The following is a 22,831-nucleotide window of genomic DNA, read 5'->3' as shown; positions in this document are numbered from 1 at the left end:
AAGATTGTATTAATGTGTTTTGCCTTTCTAGGATTGATAGTTAATATTGTGTTTCTTATCTATATGCTTGATAAATTTTAAACTAGAAATAGTTTTGATTTGAATTGAGATAATATAATATTCCTAGATTTAAAATATGGTTTTTTGAACTTGAAGTTTAGATCATTTTAAATATCTTATTGGTTGAGATATTTTAAATAGGAATTGTTTTATATTGGATTTTAGAATGATATATTCCTATATTTTAAAGAGCTTAAATATTTCTATATTTACTTGATTATTTTGTAGGAGATATTGCGCACTTATCATAATATATCTCTATCTCCTAACTTATATTTGTTTCCTTATCATTGCAGATTCAAGTTTGAATTAAGAAAACAAGATCAAGACTCTTTTTGGAGATAAGGATTGTTCACGCTTAAATAGAAGAAGAGCGTAGAGATTCAGACGGCTTGGAGAAAAACTAGAGAGAGCAGAAAAGAGAGATTTTGAGCCGTAGAAGAGAGAGTTAAGCGTACAAAATAAAAAAGAGAAGATAGAGCTTAAGTGTAGAAGACAAGGAACTCGACTTTCTGGAGTGCTTTCACGTTGAAGAGTCCTTGTCTATTTGTTGAAGTTATTTTCCGTAGATGTCGTGAAAAGTTTGAGAGCATGTTGATTGAGGATTGAAGATCGAAGATTGAAAGCTTTTTGCTCTCATGTTTTGGCATCTAGGGCCAACTCTATTCTTTTGATTTTCTTTTCTACCTTCAGTGGACTTTTAGGAGTTGGTTTATTTGTTTTATTCTTTATTTTCTCATATGTTTTGAGAAAATTGATTTTTACAATATTCACTAGTTTTAGGGTTTGTAAAACTCTTTGATTATTTTCTAGTGAAAGTTTTGCCTGAGGCGCTGCAAGAGTATTTTATACTCTTGCTTAAATACTTGAGTCTAATTTATTTGGTTGCTTATCTATTTTATTCATGCAAAGCAAAATTCTGATGCATGTTAATTAAGGTGTTATTGAAGATGTTGTCAACACCTTGTGACAACACCAGAATCTATTTTATGTGCAACCTTTTATTACTTTAGTACTTGTGCATATTTACTCTTGAGTATTTATATTGTTGATTTGCTGTTACTATTTACGTTTTAATATTTTCGCTGCATGTTGTGTAGGATGTTGTCAACACCTAGTGACAACATCTGATTCTGATAATTTTTATGAACCATGATATCCCTTACAATATCAATCATACAAAACTATAAATTTAGATAACCACGAGACTGTGCTTCCTAATGCGTCATCAAGGACTCGCATTTCATTATTTGGAATTAGGTCTACCTTCTACATCAAAATCTTATCAACCCAAACTTTCCAACAAGATCCAACAAGAACAACGTGATGCACTTTTGCATTCAGATTTGTGGATGCAATACAACCTTCTACGACAGCTAATCCATCAACACACCAATGAAGCAACTTACATATAGTATTAGCACGGATTTCTCCATGAATGACATTCTTCAAATTTGACTATAAATAAATAATACAAAGTTAATAATTTTACCACTTATATTTTTATAACAATTTTGTGATTTAGAAACACATGTTGAAGATAATTACCTGAACGGTAGCTAGATGTTTGTTAGCATTACCACAATCACCACCTTTTTTGGTACAAATGTTGATATCACTATAGCTACCAACTCCATTCGCAACATCGCTACCAATTCCACCACTAGAAACCTAATTTTAAAAACAAATAGTGTCAAGAAATGTCGTCAAGATATTTCAAGAATTTAAGCGTACATAAAAAAAATGATTTCAGATATGTTGTATAATTACTAACATGTTCTTGCTGATTTTGTTGACTCATATTTTGTAAAAACATAGACCTCATATCTTGCATTTCTTTTAAAAACATGTACTTCATTTCTTTCATTTCTTGTTGAAGTTGTTTAACAGTTCCACTTTGTTGCACAGAAACTCGGACTTTTTATGGTTTAACTCGAAAGACCATTCCGCGAACTCTACCCCGAGCTTCCTTGCCAAACACAAGGTTGATTGTATTTTAAGCCATGTTATTGTGTTTCGAGATTCGGGTGGGTATTTTTCTATTTTTTTCTGCAAATAAAAAAGATAAATCAATGAAAAAATCACAAAATTAGGTTGGTCATATTTATTATGACTTTCTAAAATAAAAAAAACAGATAAATATATTACCATTTTATCTCCAACAGCTTGAGTAATAGGTTCCATATTTTTTTTTCTTGTGACCTTCAATCCAAACTTGCGATCTTGTGATATTTGTATATGTCGGACTTGTTTATTTTCTTAAATATAGAGATATAAAAAAATCATTGGAAACAAAATTCAAAAGACGCATATATCATTATATATTAGTTAAATTAGAGAATATAACAAAAAATAATAACAATATTACCATAATGTGACTCAAACAAGCATAACCTCTCTAGCTCATTGTGTGAGTGTGATCTTGCTTTAGCCTCATTATTTTAAATTTGGAACACATTTTTTGAGATTTAACAAACAAACGAAGACGTTCATAAAGAGATTACCAAACTAAAAATAAACTTCAAGTTGAAATACAAAACCAAGCCATTGCATGTTTAATAAAATGAAATCAACAATTAAACGCATAATGACTACTTCCACGATTTGACAAGAATCAAACCTAGCTACCTACAACTTTCAAAATAAAATTTCCCAAAGAAGTGTTGGAATTCAATCACTGCCAAAAAAAAAAAAAGAAATAGTATAATGGATTGAAAAGACAGCTTGTTTCCAATGAATTCAAACAAAAATAAAGAAAAAAATATAATATTCATCTTGGAAACAGAAAAATAAAACAAGAAAAGAACATTTACAATTCATAAAATAAAGGGTTCAAACCAAAAATCTGCAACAAAGATCCAATATTCACATTCTGACACGAAAAGTAAACCAAAAAAGGATAATCTACAATTCTAACAAGAAATCAACATCTCTGATCCAAGATTAAAGCTCAATCAAAAAAATAAAAACAAAGAAGATAATTTACAGCTCCTAAACCAAAAAATATCATTAAAATTTTCAAACATGGGTATTTCAAACTATAAATTAACATCTATGATCCAAGACCCAATATTCACCATCTAACCATAAGCTGAAAAACCAAAAAACCATTTACAGTTCCATTAATAAAGAATTTGAACCAAAAAAATATCAATAAATATCCAATAGTAATGTTCTAACTAGAAAAATAAAACCAAAAACAAGGTAATCTACAATTCTAACAAGAAATTAACATCTCTAATCCAAGATCCAAATTCAAACCAGAAAAATAAAACTAAAGAAGATTATTTACATCTCATAAACAAAAAAAAAAGATCATTAACATTTCCAATAATTGGTAGTATAAACTATAAATCAGCATCTATGATCCAAGACCCAATATTCACCATCTAACAATAAGCTGAAAAAACAAATAAACATTTAAAGTTCTAATAATAAAGAATTCAACCAAAAAAAAGCAATAAAGATCCAATAGTCATGTTCCAACCAGAAAAATAAAACCAAAGAAAGATAATCTACAACTCTAACAAGAAAAAATCAGCATCTCTAATCCAATATCCAATTTCAAACAAGAAAAATTAAACCAAATAAGATAATTTATAGCTTCTAAAACAAAAAAAAAAGATCGTTAACATTTCCAATAATTGATAGTTCAAACTATAAATCAACATCTATGATCCAATACCCAATATTCACCATCAACCATAAGCTAAAAAACCAAAAAAAATCATTTACAGTTCAAATAATAAAGAATTCAAACCCAAAAACAAGAATAAAGATACAATAGTCATGTTATAATCAGAAAAATAAAACCAAAGAAAGATAATCTACAATTCTAACAAGAAATTAGCATCTCTAATCCAAGTTCAACCCAGAACAATAAAACCAAATAAGATAATTTACAGCTCCTAAAACAAACAAAAAAAAGATCATTAACATTTTCAATAATTGGTAGTTCAAACTATAAATCAACATCTATGATCCAGAACCCAATATTCATCATGTAACCATAAGCTGAAAAACCAAATTATCATTTACAGTTTTAATAATAAAGAATTCAAATTAACTAATAAAAAACAATAAAGATCCAATAGTCATGTTCTAACCACAAAAATAAAACCAAAAACAAGGTAATCTACAATTCTAACAAGAAATCAACATCTCTAATCCAAGATCCAAGTTCAAAACAGAAAAATAAAACCAAAGAAGATAATTTACAGCTCCTAAATCAAAAAAAAGATCATTAAAATTTCTAATAATTGGTAGTTCAAACTATAAATCAGCATCTATGATGCAATACCCAATATTCATCATCTAACCATAAGCTGAAAAACCAAATAATCATTTACGGTTCTAATAATAAAGAATTCAAACCAAAAAACAGCAATAAAGATCCAATAGTCACGTTCTAACCAGAAAAATAAAACCAAAGAAAGATAATCTACAACTCTAACAAGAAATCAGCATCTCTAATCCAATATCCAAGTTCAAACCAGAAAAATTAAACCAAAGAAGATAATTTACAGCTCCTAAAACAAAACAAAAAAAGATCATTAACATTTCCAATAACTGGTAGTTCTAACTATAAATCAACATCTATGATCCAAGACCCAATATTTAACATCAACCATAAGATGAAAAACAAAAAAAAAACATTTACAGTTCTAATAATAAAGAATTCAAACCAAAAAACAGCAATAAAGATACAATAGTCATGTTATAACCAGAAAAATAATATCAATACAATTCTAACAATAAATTATCATCTCTAATCCAAGTTCAAACCAGAAAAATAAAACCAAAGAAGATAATTTACAGCTCCTAAAACAAAAAAAAAGATCATTAACATTTCCAATAATTGGTAGTTCAAACTATAAATCAACATCTATGATCCAAGACCCAATATTATTGACCATCTAACCATAATCTGAAAAACCAAAAAATCATTTGCAGTTCTAATAATAAAGAATTCAAATTAACCAAAAAATAACAATAAAGATCCAATAGTCATGTTCTAACCAGAAAAACAAAACCAAAAAGTAGATAATCTACAATTCAAACAAGAAATCAGCATCTCTAATTAATCCAAGATCCAAGTTTCAACAAGAAAAATAAAAATAAAGAAGATAATTTACGGTTCTTAAGCCAAAAAATATCATTTAAAGGTCCAATCATAAAGACTTCAAACCAAAAGGACGCAAAAAGATCAAATATTCATCATCTAACAGAAAAATAAAACCAGAAAAGAACATTTAGAATTCAAAAAATAAAGAGTGCAAACCAAAAATATGCAACAAAAATCCAATATCCACGTTCTAATCCAAGTTCGAAGTAGAAAATAAAACCAAAAAAAAAAATTACGGTTCCTAAACCAAAAATATCATTAACAGTTCAAAAATAAGGGGTTTAAACTAGAAATCAACAACTATGATCCAAGACTCAATATTCACCATCTAACCAGAAAATTAAAACCAAAAAAATCATTTACAGTTCCAATCAATAAAGAATTCAAACCAAAAAACAACAATAAAAACCAGAAAAATACTTACTTGAAAGGTATGAAACAGTGTCTTATTTACAAATAATTCCCACTGATTTCGGTCCATAAATTCGAGCTTCAAAATCTTGAGATTAACTACGCGTACAAGAATTTGAAGTTTGGATTTTCTATCTTGCCACAATTTGGATAACCTTTGAAATATTGATTTCTTTTTCCAATCCTCAACTTTATAATTCAGCTATATATTAAAAGATATGAAAATATAGACACATTTTTTTATAGCATTGGAAAAGAAAAATTAAATGACTAAAATATTACCTGGAGACAACTTCACATCTTATCTTTCACTTATTCGTCTATGTCATTCCATCCATCTAACATATATGACACATATTTCTTCACCAAGAAACCTAGAAAAGATGCGTACGTTATTGAATTATCTCCAACTTCTTGCTCGAACGCATTACGCTATATCTCTTTGCACTTTTGTTGGACACAAATCATTTTCAACTTTGATGCACCCCGTCTCTTTTTCTTATCCATTGTTCCATCGTCAACTGGTTCTTTACCATGAAAATCTTGTCATGAATTAGGTGAATTGCTAGAGTCTATATTTTTCCTGCAAAATTACAAAAAGAGAAATTTATATGTCCAAGTGTACTTTATTAAAATAAACCAAGATTCAAATAGAATACAATATCACCTGAATCACATCCACATATGCTTTGCTGCATTTTTTCTCCATTTGCTCGTCTTTTGAATGCTATGTAATGACCTGATCAAACATGTAATTGACATGATGCATCACTGAAAATAAACAAGAAAAATAAACAAGTAGAGAAATATATTGCAACAGTAAATAAAGAGTTAAGTGTAACTTGATAAAAAAACATTTATCAATTGATGAACCTATGGTAAAAGAGATATTTTTGAAAGTATCGGGACAAAGTTAACAATCATATAACCATGATGAAACTTTCTGGGCTGTAAAATCAGGCCTAACATCGTGCTTACCTAATATTTTCCAGCCACAGATGCATGGCCCTGGACACCAAAGAACATAAGTGAAACTTTCTTACCAAATGCGGGGTATCCATTTCGACGGTCTTGACACATAAATTAAATGAATCACAATGAGACTGACACAATTATCTCGATGAATGACTAAAGAGTAACCCATTCACCACAATAATTTAAAAAACAATAAGTGATATTTAAAATTCATTGCAAAACAAATATATCCATATAAGCCAATATATTTATTATCATGGATTTGAAATTCTTGGCTTCAGATTCATCAAAATAGAATGCACCCTCAAAGATTCGGGAATAAATTGCCCACCGATAAGATACTAAAGCCTAAAAGGTAAAAGACACCCAAAGAAAGAAAAAAAGACAAGACACTAGTATTCTTCAACCAACTCCTCGTCTGGTTGTGGATATACATCTTAGCAATGATAACAATGACTACTAACTCACAAAAAAAATAAAGAGGCTCGGAAGTTCAGTGATTGAACAAAAAATCATGGATGTCTTGAAAAAAATTGGGTAAAACTGATTCAACTCAAGATCAGGTCTACCTTAATATAGTTCAACAATAGAATTGTTCAAGTAGGGTTTTGTCGAAGTCACACCAGCAAATCCAAGAATTTTCCAAAAAATGATAAATTCTAACTACAACGAAGATATAATCATCAGAGTCCTTCAAATATAACATCAAGGAAGTACATAAGCAACATAACCAAACAATACATGATAAAGAGAAGAAGGATTCAAAAGTGGGCATCTTCTAAATACATAACCAAGAAGTTATGTAAAACAAAATCAAGGAGAGTTAGGGCTCATGTTGTCCACACAATCAACATCATTTTCATAATGCCCAGTATACCAAGTAAAGTTCCCTTAAAACGACTCTTTTGGCAGCTTCCAAAAATCAAGCACCAAACTGAGAGGAATTTTAATTCCTTGAAATTCTCGACCTTAATTAATTTGAATAATATCTGATTTGCTTTCTAGATAAGTTATAAGATTTGGTAAATATATTATGTATAATTCGAATATTCTATGAGAATTATATTTATCATGTTCAAATATATCTTGATAAGGGAATTTATAGATATATTATTATTTTATATTACCAAAATATGATTTGATATAATTTTATAGAGTTTTATTCGTACTTATAATTGTTACTTTATCCTAGTAGGACTCTATTTATGGAAATAAACATTCCTTGGACTCTAATATATAAAAGGAGATTTTCACGCACAAGTTAAGAGCGCTTCAGACGTCGAATTCCAGAGCATCAATCGAAGAATTGCAGACACGAAGTTGAAGGTTTCTGAAGACGTTTTTCAATCATCGTTATTGCTTGTCCCCATGTTGTCGTTGGTGTTGAAGACATCTGAGACAACACTGTGAAAATAATGTTGTTCGAAGATTTTTACTGCCTCTTCAAATTTAGGCTACGAGAGTTGCATCTATTTGTTTTACTCTGATTTATTTAGGATGCAAATTTGATTTCTCAACCTGTTGAGAAATTTAGGATTTATTGATTTTTCGTAAAATCACTAGTATTGCTTTGTAAGACTGATCTTACTTTTTCTAGTGATATTTGGCCCTAAGGCACCCGCACGAGTTTTTATACTCGTGCAAAATTATTTACTTTTGTTTTATTTTACGCTTTAATTTCCGCTGCACTGTGTTGTCTCTGGTGTTGTAACACCAAGTACAACACTGCCTGTTTTTACATAACAAACTGCGTACACCAATTTTCTCACGTGGTATCAGAGCCATCACTTGAATTTACTATGTGAGTTCCTGGTTATTGTTACAGGTTTGTTATGGATACTCTGTACTCCAATGTTGCAATTCGTCCACTAATTTTGGATGGGACAAATTACGGCCCATGAAAACTGAAGATGAGCATATACATACAATCTATTGACTTCAAGGCTTGGCAACGTGTTCTTGATGGTTGGTCACTACCAATGAGGGACGACGAGATACCCGAACCCAAACCAAGAGCACAATGGACAGCCGATGAAATTTCATCCGCTAATTTTAATGCCAAAGCAATTAATGATATTTTTACCTCTGTTGACATGAATATGTTTAATATTATTTGTACTTGTGTTTGTGCAAGGGATGATTGGGTGAAATTTCAAACTCACTGTGAAGGCTCAACAAGTGTTAAGAAGACAAGGATTCGTCTCCTAACTTCAAAGTTAATTGAGAAATTGAGAGTGGAGGAAAGTGAGACCATCATGCAATACAATACTAGATTGAAGAGTCTTGAAAATGAAGCATCTGTTCTTGGTAATCCTATCTCCATCGAACGATTAGTGTGCAAAGTACTTCGTTCTATCCCAAAAAGGTTTCACACTAAAGTTTGTGTTATAGATGAATCCAAGGATACGTCTATAATGGGTTTGGATGAGTTAATAAGTTCTCTTCGCACATATGAGATGAAGATGGAAGTAGAAGATGACTATAAAGGTAAGTCCATTGCTTTTCAAGTGTCTAATGATACTTACAATGATTTTTCTGAGATGAAGAAGGAAGTAAAGGAATCTGATTTGGGAGATGATTCAATCGTCTTGATTACAAAGAAATTTAGTGACTATCTTAAGGTGATGAGAGAAAATAAAAAAGGTGAAAAAGGTGTTCAATCTTCTAAATTTTCCAGCCTACCTCCGTCAGAACAGCCTAAAAAACAAGCTACTACTCGAGGACCTCGTCAAAGGTATGAAGGTAAGAATCAGTCCTCCAATAAGAGTTTTGATAATGTTCAATGCAGGGAATGTAAGGGATATGGGCATTATGAGAATGAATGTGTCAATCGTCTTCGAAAAGGTATGATCACCTCCCTGAGTGATGAGGATTCTGAGGAAGTACAGGAAAAAAATGAACAGGTGGACCTTATATTTTTTTACTGCTTTGCTGGAAGGTAAAAAAAAATTTCAGATAAATCCACTCGGTGTTTGCTCTGACGTTGCAACACCTGAATGCAACATAGTTCAAAAATCTGTTTGTTTTGTGGCTTCTAACTTTGATAATTCCAGTGATCATGAAGAACAGGTAGCTGAAACATATACTCTGGAAGGTATCCAGAAACTCTATGAGGAGTTGTACAGTTACTGGATCAAGAGGAACAAGTTAAACACAACTCTCTCTAAACAGAATGCTAAATTGAAAGCTGTTGTGGCTAGGCTGGAAGTTCTCATGAGTAAGAGAGACCTGAAATTAGGGTTACTGAATACCGAACTTGAAAAAGCAAAAACAACTCTTGCCAGATTTAATTCGAGTTTGAACAGACTTGATTCTATTTTGAATATGGGCAAAGATGATAAGTTTGGACTTGGTTTTAAAAACAGTGTGTTTGAAATTGGTGAATCTTCTAAATCACCAGTGTTTGTGAAGGAAGTTAGTAAATCTTTGAACCATCCTTCAGTTACTTCCCAAGGTAAGAAACCTATTTCTTAGAAAACTGATCCGGTTCCAAAACCAAAACAATGTAAGCATCCTTTTGTTTTCCATTATTATCTCAAACCTTGTCATATCAGGCCATTTTATTGTAAGCTTAAAAATGATTATCTTTTGTGGGAGTCTAAACAGGTGTTGCATCCCGTGTTTCACAACACCAAGCGCAACACTGACAAAAAAGGACCCACTGTGAAGTCTGATGTTAAGTGTTTTGTTATTTATACTTCCTTGAAAGCTAATACTGCAAGACACTGGTACTTTGATAGTGGAAGCTCCGGCACATGACAGGTTTGAAAGATCACCTCACGGACCACATTGAACAAATGGGTTGAAGAGTGGCCTATGGAGGTGGTGCAAAAGGAAGAATTGTTGGCAAGGGAACACTGAATGTGGAAGGATTTCCAAAGCTTCACAATGTGTTGCATGTTGAGGACTTAATGCGAATTTAATTTCAATTAGTCAATTATGTAATGATGATTTGCATGTGATGTTTGATAAGAATACTTGTAAAGGTTTTGATAATGCTAACAGATGTATTCTTACAGGTACAAGATCAGCGGATAACTGTTACCAATTTGGTGAGGAATTGGCTTGTAGACACTCAAAAGTCGATGACTTTAGTCTATGGCACCAATAGCTTGGTCATGTGAATTTCAAGACTTTAAAGAATTTGAGTAAGTTTGAGGCTGTCAGAGGACTACCAAATTTAAATTCTGGTGTTTCACTCATCTATGGTGCATGCCAAAAAGGTAAGCAAACCCGTGTGTCGCACCCCGTGTTACAACACTGTGGGACAACACGGTCTCTTGAACTTTTACATATGGATTTAATGGGTTCTATGGATGTTGAAAGTTATGGAGGTAAGAAATATTCTTTGGTATGTGTTGATGATTTTTCTCATTTTACATGGGTGAGATTTCTTAGAGAAAAGTCAAAAACTTTTGATGTTTTTAAGAAGTTGTTCAACAAGATTACTAACTTTCATGTCTTGACAGTTGCAAGGATCTGAGCTGATCATGGAAAGAAATTTGAGAACTCATCTTTTTCTTCTATGTGTGACAAGAAGGGCATTTCACAAGAGTTCTCTGCTCCAAAAACTCCTCAACAGAATGGGATAGCTAAGAGAAAGAATAGGACATTTCAGGAGATGGCTAGGGTGATGCTAAGCTCAAAAAATATCTCCAAGAGATTTTGGGCAGAAGCATTAAACACAGCTTGTCATATTTCCAACTATGTTTGTTTGAGAAGTGGTTCTTTGATGACATCCTATGAGATTCTCATGGGAAAGAGGCCAAATCTCAATTACTTTCATGTTTTTGGTTGTGTATGTTATGTGTTAAATGAAAGAAATCACCTACCAAAATTTGATTACAAGAGTGATAAGTGTTTGTTCCTTGGTTATTCTACTAATAGTCGTGCATACAGGGTGTATAACCTTAGAACCAAAATAATAATGGAATCTATTAATGTTGTTTTTTATGATTGTGCAGATTTCAAAGGTAAAACTGTTGAGGATGATGTTGAAGGCTTGCTGGAATTTACTGTTGAAGAACCCAGTGTTGTCCCTGATGTTACAACATCAAGCACAACACCAGTTCCTCTAGAAACTGATCGTGAGGATAACCATCAAAGTGATGAGGAAACTGAGTTAATTATTGAAAAATGCATTCCAAGCAAGATACAGAAAAATCATCCTTCATCACAGATCATTGGAGATGTTCATGGAACTAGGCAAACCCGAGCTAAGGACAAAGTGGACTACCGCAAGATGGGTTGGTTAGTATGCATGAGTTCCGTGTACTCGCACGTAATGCACTCTTGTTTTGTCTCAAATGTTGAACCTAAAAATGCCAATGATGCTTTGAATGATGAATTTTGGGTAAATGTAATGCATGAGGAACTTGAGCAATTTGTCCGAAATGATGTGTAGTTTTTGGTTCCACCTCCTGATCATGGGAATGTCATTGGTACAAAATGGATTTTCAAAAACAAAACCGATGAATCAGGAAACATCATTAGGAACAAAGCAAGGTTGGTTTTTCAAGGGTATACGCAGGTTGAGGGGGTTGATTTTGATGAGGCCTTTGCTCCTATTACCCGCATTGAGTCAGTCCGACTATTGCTAGCTATTGCATGTCATATGGGTGTAAAGCTTTATCAAATGGATGTGAAAAGTGCATTTTTGAATGGTGTTTTAAGTGAAGAAGTGTATGTAATGCAACCCAAAGGCTTTGAAGATCATCACCATTTGGATCATTTTTACAAGTTGAAGAAGACACTTTATGGTTTGAAGCAACCTCCACGAGCATAGTATGGTAGGTTGACTGAATATTTGCTCGAAATTGGCTTCAAACGAGGTGAGGTTGAAAAAACCCTTTTTATTCAAAAGTTCAAAGGTGAAATTCTTAATTGTCAAGTTTATGTAGATGACATTATCTTTGGTGCTTCTTCTCAAAAACATGTTGATAGTTTTGTTGAATGCATGTCTTTTACTTTTGAAATGAGCATTGTAGGAGAATTAACCTATTTTTTTTGGATTGCAAGTTAAACAATTGAGTTACGGTATTTTTCTATGTCAAAGTAAGTATGCTAAGAATTTGGTGAAAAAGTTCTGTAAAGAGAATGTGAAGAACATGAAAACTCCAATGGGCTCGAGTGAAAAATTGGGAAAAGATAGTGTTGCGGCTGGTGTTGACAACACCATGTATCGCAACATGATAGGGATTTTTTTGTATTTGAATGCTAGTCGTCCTGATATCATGTTCAGTTATTTTTTATGTGCTAGATACCAATCTGATCCAAAAGTAACTCATTTAAAAGTTGTTATGCGTATTTTGAAATATGTTTTGGGTACATTGAATTTGGGATTGTGGTATACAAAAGAAACGAACACTAATCTTGTTGGTTTTAGTGATGATGATTGGGCTGGTGATGTGAATGATAGGAAGAGAACTACGGGTGGGTGTTTTTATCTTGGTAATAATTTAGTTTCATGGTATAGTCGTAAGCAAAATTGTGTATCACTTTCGAATGCTAAATCTGAATATGTGGCAGCCGGAAGCTGTTGTTCACAACTTCTTTTGATGAACCGAATGATTGAGGATTACGGTTTTAAGAGTGAACCCCCCATTGTTTATTGTGATAATTCGAGTACGATTGATATATCAAAGAATACAGTTCAACACTCTCGCACAAAACACATTGACATTCTTCATTACTTTATTCGAGATTTGGTAGAAAATGTATGATTTGAATGGAGTTTGTTGGAACCAACAACCAAATGGCAGACATTTTACTAAATCATTAGATTTCGAGAGATTCTCAACTCTTCGGAGGTCTCTCAGCATGTGTGCATTATAATCATTTGTTTTTGTTGTCTCTGGTGTTACAACATCATAGAAAACACTGTTGTTTTTCTTTTCATGCATGTTTAGGATTTTAGGCATTTTGCATTCACTTTGTGATGTATAGTGTTTCAATCTCTGTTACAGTGATTCGACTGATGCCATGTTTTTCAGCAAAAAATTTTATTGTACACACTGCCCCTTGCAAATCGAACTCCGACTAAACCACTAGGTAGTTGAGGGATGTACGTGTATTCCATGTTCTTGTTCCAGGTGAAAGGTGGTTTCGCAAATTCATTGTGCAGCTTTTTACTAAGTTTGATGACTAATGTCATATATCCAAACTTTATAATTTGAAGAAAATGGAAAAAGCTACCTAATTGAGTCCAATGAAGACTGTTCTTTTAGTGTGCAGGTTACCACTTTTGAAAATTTTCTGAAATCAAGGGTAATCAAGTGTGTAAGTCTCAAATACTTTTTGAAAAACTTTGGTGTTGTTGATGATGTTGCAACACGAGAGGCAACACTATACTTGTGAACATATCATGTGCATGTGATTGCATTTTTATTTTATGTTACACTCTGTTTTAGGCATAAAATAGGACATGCATATGCATTTTTGTATAATAGGGCTCTGTCTTTGGGTAAGTCTCCAAATAGACAAAATTAGATGAATTACCCTATTTACTGAAAATTGTATTTTTGTGATTGATTTTTGTTTCAGTGGAGTTTTGCTGAAGTTGATTTAATTTTGGAATATTTGGGCCGAAATCAATCTCGGATTATTGCCTTATATTAATGGGATTTTATTTCCTTTTTCCCACATATTCTCGGCCGTTATAAAATTTTACCATTGGTAATTAAGGGAAGTGAGTTTGTTGGGTTTGTTACATCAGCAAAGTTACCGTTTGAGATCAGATTGTTGCCTTATTTAAAAGGATTTTGTTTTATCTTTTTCTATATCTATCTCTCTCAAACCCTTGAGTCCTTCAAAAACTTTACAATCCCTACCTATCCTCACATTCTCTATTAATCGTTCAATGGTAGGTTTCTCTTGATATAAGAAACAAGATGGGCTTTAATGAATCTGAAGTTGTCGGTGGTGTTGCAACACCGGAAGTACCAATTTCTCCCCCATCTCTGCCGATCGTTCCAGTTCCTGTTGAACCAATTCCACTTGTTGCCATTATGCCCGGATAACCTGGGAACGATATCGATTTATAGAATCCTCCAGATTTTTCTTTCTTGAACCGTGTGCATCCTGCTCCACCGATGGCCCGAAGATCAAAGAGGCAGGAAGGATACAATCCCGATTTCACTCCTTTAAAGAGGTTTTACAGAGGGCCTCGTGAATCCTTAATCGATGATGATCACACCTCTAGTGATGATTCAAACGATGGTGATTACGAGTTTGTGGCACGGAAGAAACCCTCCGACCCTACTGCTGCATCCGCCTCTACCTCAGCTGTTGCATCTGATAGCAGTGATTCGAGCTCCTCTGCTGATGTTCCTCCTCCTGCTAAAACCAATAATACCTGCAAAATCCGCACATAAGGAGACCGTTTTTTCTGATGAAGATGCTACCCTGTCTCAAATCCAGGAGAGCCTCAAGCAAGGGAAGTCTTCAGTCTCTGTTCTTCATACAGTTTACTAATTTGATGATGAACCTGATGCTGAAATGATGGAGGAATTTTCTACTGGAAAAGAACACATTGAAGACAAATCCTCCTCTTCTACATCTTCCGATAATGACTCCTCTGATAAAAGTGCTGCTATTGAAGATGAAGAAGATTCTGATGAAGTTTCCAGCACTGATGTTGACGAAGAACCTCTGGAGAAAGAGGATGTTTCTGCTATTGAAACTCGTGTTGCAGTTGATGTTGCCAACACCACAGGAAACACTGTTGATGATGGGTATGATGTGGACTCTACTCAGTCCCTTCAATTTTATTCTGGAGATGATGCTGTTGTATGGACCCTCTATGTACACAGAGGGATGTTGAATGAAAAGAACATCGATGTGGATTCTTATAGCAGGTATAATCTGACTGAGTTCTTAAAGCTTAGGAAGCTATATTCCACTGTTGTTGTCGTCATGCCATATTGCAAAAGGGTTGTTCTGGAATTTTATGCAAACACTTCAAGCATTGAAGATCCAGAGTCTGTGAAGCATGGATTGGTGTACCTACGGGGTAGGCTGTTTGAGTTTACTCCAGCCTTGATCAACTCACTCTACTCAAACCCCGATGTGGAAGAAGGTCACCATCCGAACATTAATGAAGTAATAGTTGTTCTTATTGGTGGCATGGTCAAGAAATTCACTGACCATTTTTATGCAGCCAAGCTCACTTCCTTTTATTCGGTGCTTAATAATACTGCTGTGAGAAATTGGACGCCTTCATCAAATTCTACCGTGGTAACTAGACCACAGGCGTTCATTCTGTATGCCATAGGGACTGGGAGTCCTTTCAATTTTGGGAAGTTGGTGTTTCGGATAGTACTCCAATTTGCTGATGGATGTTTGAAGTCTACAAAGTTTCCCTTCCATCTTTGATTTATGATGTTTTAGAGTCTCAGGGGTTTATCCGTAATATTACAGAAGACTTGTCAGATCAACCTAAGATTCTCAAGATTGCAGATGGACTTCAAAAGGGGAATTGAGTTCTTGATTTGCTCTGGACGGCTGCTCCTAATCCTGCTGTTGTTGCTGATGTTGCACCCGGTATTGCCAACACGGGTGACAACACTAAAGAAACTGTGCCTACTCCATCTCCTCGGGAATTTTCCATGACTACGATCCAACTGCTGATGACTCGTGCTGAAGAAAATATTGCTCAAGCACAGGAGAACATCGCTTTTTACAGCGCTTTGCTCGCTAATTGTCGGAGTCAACTTGGCATTTCTGGCCAAAAAGGGGGGAGAACATAGTGCACAAGCTGAAGCTGGTCCATCTGGGACAAAAGATGATGAGGATGAATCTTCTGATCAAGAGGGATCTGATAGTGATCAGTTTTAGCTTTGTTTTGCTTTCTTCCTTCATCTTTGTTTTGCTTCGCTTTTTATGATTAATATATATGTTTTTGTTTTGCTCTATTAATGTGCCTTAACTGTTCTAATATTCTCTAACTAGACTAACCCCTTCTATCCTACTTATGCTCTGATATATGAATTATAGAATCCCTAAGTGTCAACGTTCATGTTATCCTTGGTGTTGTCAACACGAGGGATAACACCTTCACGGGGAGACTTACAAATTCAGGGGGAGAAGTATTTTTAAAATCAGGGGGAGTTTATGTTTATTCTTACTTGTGCAATGTTTTGTCCAGAAAGCAAAAAGGGGAAGATTGAAAGGAATTTTAATTCCTTGAAATTCTCGACCTTAATTAATTTGAATAATATATGATTTTTCCTTCTAGACAAGTTATAAGATTTGGTAAATATATTATGTATGATTCGAAATATATGAGAATTATATTTATCATGTTCAAATATATCTTGATAAGGGAATTTATAGATATATTATTATTTGATATTATCAAGATATGATTTGATATAATTTGATAGAGTTTTATTCCTACTTATAATTGTTTATTTATCCTGGTAGGACTCTATTTATGTAAATCAACATTCCTTGGACTCTAATCTATAAAAGGGGATTTCCAAGCACAAGTTAAGAGCGCTTCAGACGTCGACTTCCAGAGCATCAATCGAAGAATTGCAGACACGAAGTTGAAGGTTTCTGAAGACGTTTTGCAATCATCGTTATTGTTTGTCCCCGTGTAGCCGTTGGTGTTAAAGACATCTGAGACAACACTGTAGGAATAGTGTTGTTCGAAGATCTTTACTGTCTCTTCAAATTTAGTCTACGATAGTTGCATTTATTTGTTTTACTCTGATTTATTTAGGATGCAAATTTGATTTCTCAACCTGTTGAAAAATTTAGGATTTATTTATTTTTCGTAAAATCACTAGTATTGCTTTGTAAGACTGATCTTACTTTTTCTAGTGATATTTAGCCCTAAGGCACCCGCACGAGTTTTTATACTCGTGCAAAATTATTTACTTGTGTTTTATTTTACGCTTTAATTTTCGCTGCATTGTGTTGTCTCTGATAACACCAAGTACAACAATGCATGTTTTTAATAACAAACTGTGTACACCGATTCTTTCACAAATCAACAAAATTAAAATCAATCAAGAAGCTATAGTTTAAACCCATAATCAAAAGCACAAAAATAAGAAAAACCAGTGTAGCCTAATTCATTTAGGAAAAACTAAAGAAGAATGTGCAGCCTAATTCAACTCTTTCTCGATTCTCAGTACTAGTGCAGCCTAATTCGTCAAAAAAAAAATTATTATTTTTTGGCTTTCCTCAGGATGTGCAAGATGAATTATGTCCAAAACCAAAACAGAAAACAACATTGGTCGAAGAAACAATCTAAATAAAAATCAGAGGGCAACGATCCTTTCTTATATGCGCAAGATATTACATGAAAAAAAAATTAAAACCAAAAGTTCCAATATGGCATGGGTAGCATCTCTGCGAAGAAGAAGGAAGGATCAACGGAGAAGGAGCACAAAGCTGCGAACCTAATCGTTTTCCGAGGTTGAGATCGAGAGAGAAGGAGAACGAATCTGCCAACAAAGAAAGAGCACGAAGCTGCGAACCCAATCGTTTTTCGAGTTTGAGATCGAGAGAGAAGGAGAACAAATCTGCCAATTTGAAAGACAAGAGAAAGGGCGCTGATGGAATAAAGGGAATTGATGGAATTGGGGATAAAAGTTTTGGGGGTTTGGGGGCTATTTTATTTCACTTATCAACAGCGTGCAAAGTGCACGCTATTGATATAAGTTTGAACAGCGTGCAAAAACGCTGAAAATACTATTTATAGGGTGCAACTATTTCACGATGTTATTTTATAAAATATCAATATATTAACAGCACACACAAATGTGCGCGCTGATAATAATAATATCAATGACATGATTTTAATGTGCGCCGTTTATGTCGCGCTGTGGAAAATCATATTTGTTGTGGTGAATACTCTAGCTAATTCAGTCATAATAAAAAAAACATATACGTCTCATGGTGTTTGAGTTAATGAAGTAGGTAGGCTTTTGATAAATGATCAGGAATTCGATTTTTCCTTCCAACACCTTTAGGCGAGCTACCCAGTGCGCACTGAAGGACATGTTGTTGGTTCTCACGACATAAGAAAAACCATCTACTTGAAGTTAACTTTGCAACAATGTAAAATTATTTGAATGAATGAGAAATTCATAAGATAACATTAATATTAAATATTGTAGTATAGTTGAGCTTATCTTACCTGAAGCTCAGCCAGATCATGTCCACATTCCTGAACATCAAGTTCTTTCCCAACTTCATCAATCCCCTTACTTATCATATATTCCCAAAATCCTTCATCAATTGGCTTACAATCCCTTTTTTCCAAAGATTTTTCCTCCATAATCACTTGAGGTTTTTGCATGCTCAATGCCAATGTCTCAAGCTCCGAATCGCCAAATCTTGGGATTTCGCCATGATCTTGAGGCTCTAGCTTGACATAAAAGTTCCCATCCCCAAATTTCCCAATTCCAACATCGTTTCTGTATTCATTTCCCAGATTTCCTTGGCTTATTTCTTGAAACCCAATATTCCCAGTTGTGGACAAATGAGTGCTTTTTCCCTCTTGGAGAACTAATTTTTCAAGCCAGACATGGTCTACTGTTCTTCCTCTCCTTTTGTTGCTTATTACTTCTTCAAGCTCTTTCTTCTTGCCCTTTTTCTGCAGTAGTTGTTCCAAAAAAGTCGGGTTTGCGATCGAGTTTGCTAAGAAACTTATAGTTTGTTTTTGCTTCATTTCTATCAGCTCTAGCCTTTGTTCCATTGATTTAAGACATGACAAAGTCATTTGATGTTGCTGCCTAAGTTTCAGTAATTCCATTGCTATTTCTTGCTTGTCGCGGCTCAAAAGATCAATTAATTCTCCATCTAATTCAATACTTTCCACATCCACACACGAGCCTAGACCTTGATTCGACGTTTGAGAACTCGAATAATATTGTGCCTTTCTTCTTACAATGTTTTTTAGAAGATGCCTTTGTCCCTTTAAAAATCCTTCATTTGCAAACTCCCACTTGTCTGGATCAACCTTCACAAATCCCTGGAACATTACATTTATTCATATATTCTACATATATATAATATTTTTGAAAGTCTATCTTTCAAAATGCAGAAGACCAAAAAATCTAGTGAAACACTGCAAAAATCATAAATTTTCAGCATAAAATGCAGAATTTGATTAAAACTCTCAAAGCACTTTGCTTTTAATTATGACGATCATGACAAAAATTAATTCCTTCATAATAGTTACATAGGAGGAAATTCTGTGTTTAGTAATCGATGTCAACTAAGGAACTTAATATTTGCAAATGCTTTAATTTTACAAAAAGTTATTATAGACTTTTCATTTACAAATTTGCAAAACTTTGTAAATAAAAAGACCATAATCATTTTTTTAAAGTATTTTCAAACAAATTTTAGGTAGTGTTTGCAACCTCTAAATTAAAAACAAGTGATTATAGATTTTTTCGTCACAAATTTTTAGAGGTTGCAAACATTCCATTAATTATACACCGAAGATCCAGATAATTTTTAAGAGCTTGAGTCACAGAAAATTGCATCAAGACGTACACTGAGCACAATTGATAAAAATATAATGATCACACAAAAAGGATCTCATTATTTAACAAGATCTACTTCTTCAATGTCCCATATACTTGTATATTTATACCTAGATATGGTTATATATATGGATCCAACTTATAATAACTTAGAGGAACTAAAATTTATAAAATAAAATGCGAAAAAGAGATAATTAAGTTGCTCACATAAGCATTAAGCTGCCTCACAAAACTGGAGAAATTATTGTGCTTGAAGTAGTTGGGAAGAAGAGTCGTGGCAAATGTTTGAGGATCCCAAACAATGAAACTATTGCTACCTCGACTCCACGAAACCATTTCATTCGTACTCGGATCATCAACAAGATCATATGTTTTGCTGAGAAATGGTGGAGGACCAGTCTCTAGTAAAGCCTCCAGTGGCCGAGGGACCAGTACTGATGAACTTGATGCAACGTACTCCTCTCCTATGGAATCATCTGTAGAAAAATTCATAATCTTTCGACCGATTTTTCAATATATATAACAAGATCAGTTATCAAATATGTTTTGAGGATAATCTAGCCCTCTTGGTTTGGTTTTTTTTTTTTTTTTTTTTTTTTTTTTTTGAGGAATCAAATGTTGAGGAAAAGTACGGTTAAATTCTTTTTTTGTTTTCTTCAAGAAAATTGAAGGGATTTCATTGCCTTGTAATTCTAAAAAAAGACAAGGAAAAATAGCAGCCGATGTGAAAGAGTACTGGAAATAATGAATGGGGCTAGCCAGCTAGGTTTTGGGGGAAAGATGGAGAGAAGATTTAAATAGGACAAGGTGTTGAATTATTTAATGGCAACATGCATTATTTTAAGGCAAGTGTTGAATACTTTTATTAATAGATAGATTGAAACATGATTAAGTAATTTTATTATGCTGTTTTAATCTATATTTTGAAATCTTTTGTTCAGACTGCATATTAATTGAACTCTACGTTATATACTTGAGTCAAATATTTATTTCTTAAGTGTAGTACTCTATATGTAATACAAAATCATGAAGTATACATAATATTACTCTTCAACATATATTATATTCTGAAAATTTGTAATTTTGGCCATATATGTATTGTTTCATTAAGAATTTGGTATTTTATGTTATTAAATTTTAGTATTAATCATTTTTTTTTTGTTTTTTTTTTAATCTTAGTCAATTTTTCGATTTAGTGTTGACATGTAGTGTTGTATTCTGTGCAAGATAATCGACATCGAGTACCAAAATTTCAAAAAAAGATCAACTACAAATGACAGAAAATTATAAATTCCTTCTTATATTTTACTAAATGTATATGAGATAACAAAATTAAGCTCTGCATTAATACACATGACATTTTTTTAGGACAAAAAAAAATTTGATGCTCGATCTTTTTCTCTCTTTTTTTTCCCCTTTTCATGAATGATGCTTGGTTATTCTTAACACTATGTTTTAAGTAAAATCTTTCTCCTTTTGATAATGTTCATGTGTAGCAGAAGTGTCCATTGTTTCCTGATAAAGATAAAACGAAAAGGCATGCAAATTGCAATATTTATTCAATTAATTAAATTATGCAATAATTCCGATAATTTAATGCCAACTTGCTAGCGATGACACGCGGCGCCCTGCTACGATGAATTCACTGCACCACATCATTTGTTATATCCTACAAAAATCAAATAATATGATACAAAAAAAAAAAAAGAGAATTCAGTTACATGTACAGATGTACTTAATATTTCAAAAGTTTAATTAGATATTTGAAATTTTACGTGGGAAAAATTATAGTTTTATACGTATTAACTTGGATATTTTGAAATGTTATCGTGTAAGTTGTTCATTCTTTGTACAAGAAGTTAGAAGTTGATAATTGCTTCACTCATAATTATATTTTGTTCTTAATTAGTTGACGGGGTGCCATAAATTGATCATGTGATGCTAGATATTGGGGTACGTAACATAAACATTATAATTTAAAAAATTACCAAATATAAACGTATATATCAAATTGTGAAACTAAAAACTAATTTCGACAACTTACCATATCAACATTTAGTTAATTTGAAGTTGAATGGTGGTGGTAAGGACAGGCGTCTTCCTGCAGACCTGCACTGCATTGTTGGATACTTTGCAAGTGGGCATTTGTCAAAAAATTTTAAGCAATTGTGAGATAATTTTGTTTTCCTTTTTCCTTTTTCTGAGTATGCTTGAGAAAAAAAGTGTCCCTTCTTTCAAAAAGATGAATCTATGCCAATACAAAGATTTCTCATGTCATGTATAAGAGTATAATATTGAGTAAAAAGACGTCTAGCCAATTACTGAGGCACAGGTGGTATTTTAAAAATATAATAATAATTTAAAACACAAAAAAATATTTTAAACCAACTAATAGAGGACACGTATCTCTCCTTTCTCTTTTTTTTCCAAAAAAAATAATAATAATAAAATTGAGATATCTATACTATATTATAATACTTGAAACCCTTATGAAAACTGTTTTTTATATGGTTTGGGGTGACCTTAATAGCGGACCAAAACCAGTGGCGGAGTGTTAACTGTTTAGGGAAAAAATCGCCCCGACAAGTCGGCTAGCTCCACCCGGCCTGATTGCAAATTAACAAAAGAGATTTAGGTAACGTTTATGAAAGTTTTTTGGAAACACTTCTCAGTTTTTCATTAACAAAATGTTTTCTAAAAGCTCTTTCAAACACTACCTTAATAACTTTTCTATCAACAGATAAAGTGGATAAAA

The 22,831-nt window shown here is 33.1% G+C and overlaps 1 protein-coding gene across 4 annotated transcripts; it reads right to left on the bottom strand.

Annotated features, from left to right (window-relative positions):
* Window positions 1–1,394: 1,394 nt before the first annotated feature.
* Window positions 1,395–20,866, bottom strand: LOC140888940 (heat stress transcription factor A-7a-like). Of its 4 annotated transcripts, XR_012152103.1 has the most exons (9): window positions 20,284–20,866; window positions 18,720–19,556; window positions 6,575–6,666; window positions 6,264–6,335; window positions 5,879–6,179; window positions 2,209–2,318; window positions 1,835–2,109; window positions 1,609–1,731; window positions 1,395–1,518 (listed from the first exon to the last, which is right to left on the bottom strand). XR_012152103.1 is itself a non-coding variant. In XM_073296636.1 (5 exons), the coding sequence occupies exons 1-4, from the start codon at window positions 20,566–20,568 to the stop codon at window positions 6,269–6,271; spliced, it is 1,281 nt and encodes a 426-aa protein (XP_073152737.1). In that variant the 5' UTR covers window positions 20,569–20,866; the 3' UTR covers window positions 5,588–6,179; window positions 6,264–6,268. The 4 variants fall into 4 exon arrangements, 3 of the variants coding, with proteins under 3 accessions (XP_073152737.1, XP_073152749.1, XP_073152744.1); XM_073296636.1 differs by lacking the exons at window positions 1,395–1,518; window positions 1,609–1,731; window positions 1,835–2,109; window positions 2,209–2,318 and having other exon boundaries at window positions 5,588–6,179; XM_073296648.1 differs by lacking the exons at window positions 1,395–1,518; window positions 1,609–1,731; window positions 1,835–2,109; ... (1 more) ...; window positions 5,879–6,179; window positions 6,575–6,666 and having other exon boundaries at window positions 6,263–6,367.
* Window positions 20,867–22,831: the final 1,965 nt, after the last annotated feature.

This window comes from Henckelia pumila, chromosome 1, assembly GCF_033568475.1.
Source record: "Henckelia pumila isolate YLH828 chromosome 1, ASM3356847v2, whole genome shotgun sequence".
Classification (NCBI taxonomy): Eukaryota; Viridiplantae; Streptophyta; class Magnoliopsida; order Lamiales; family Gesneriaceae; genus Henckelia; species Henckelia pumila.
The sequence above is the reverse complement of the archived record's forward strand: the minus strand, read 5'-3'. Positions and strand labels throughout refer to the sequence as shown.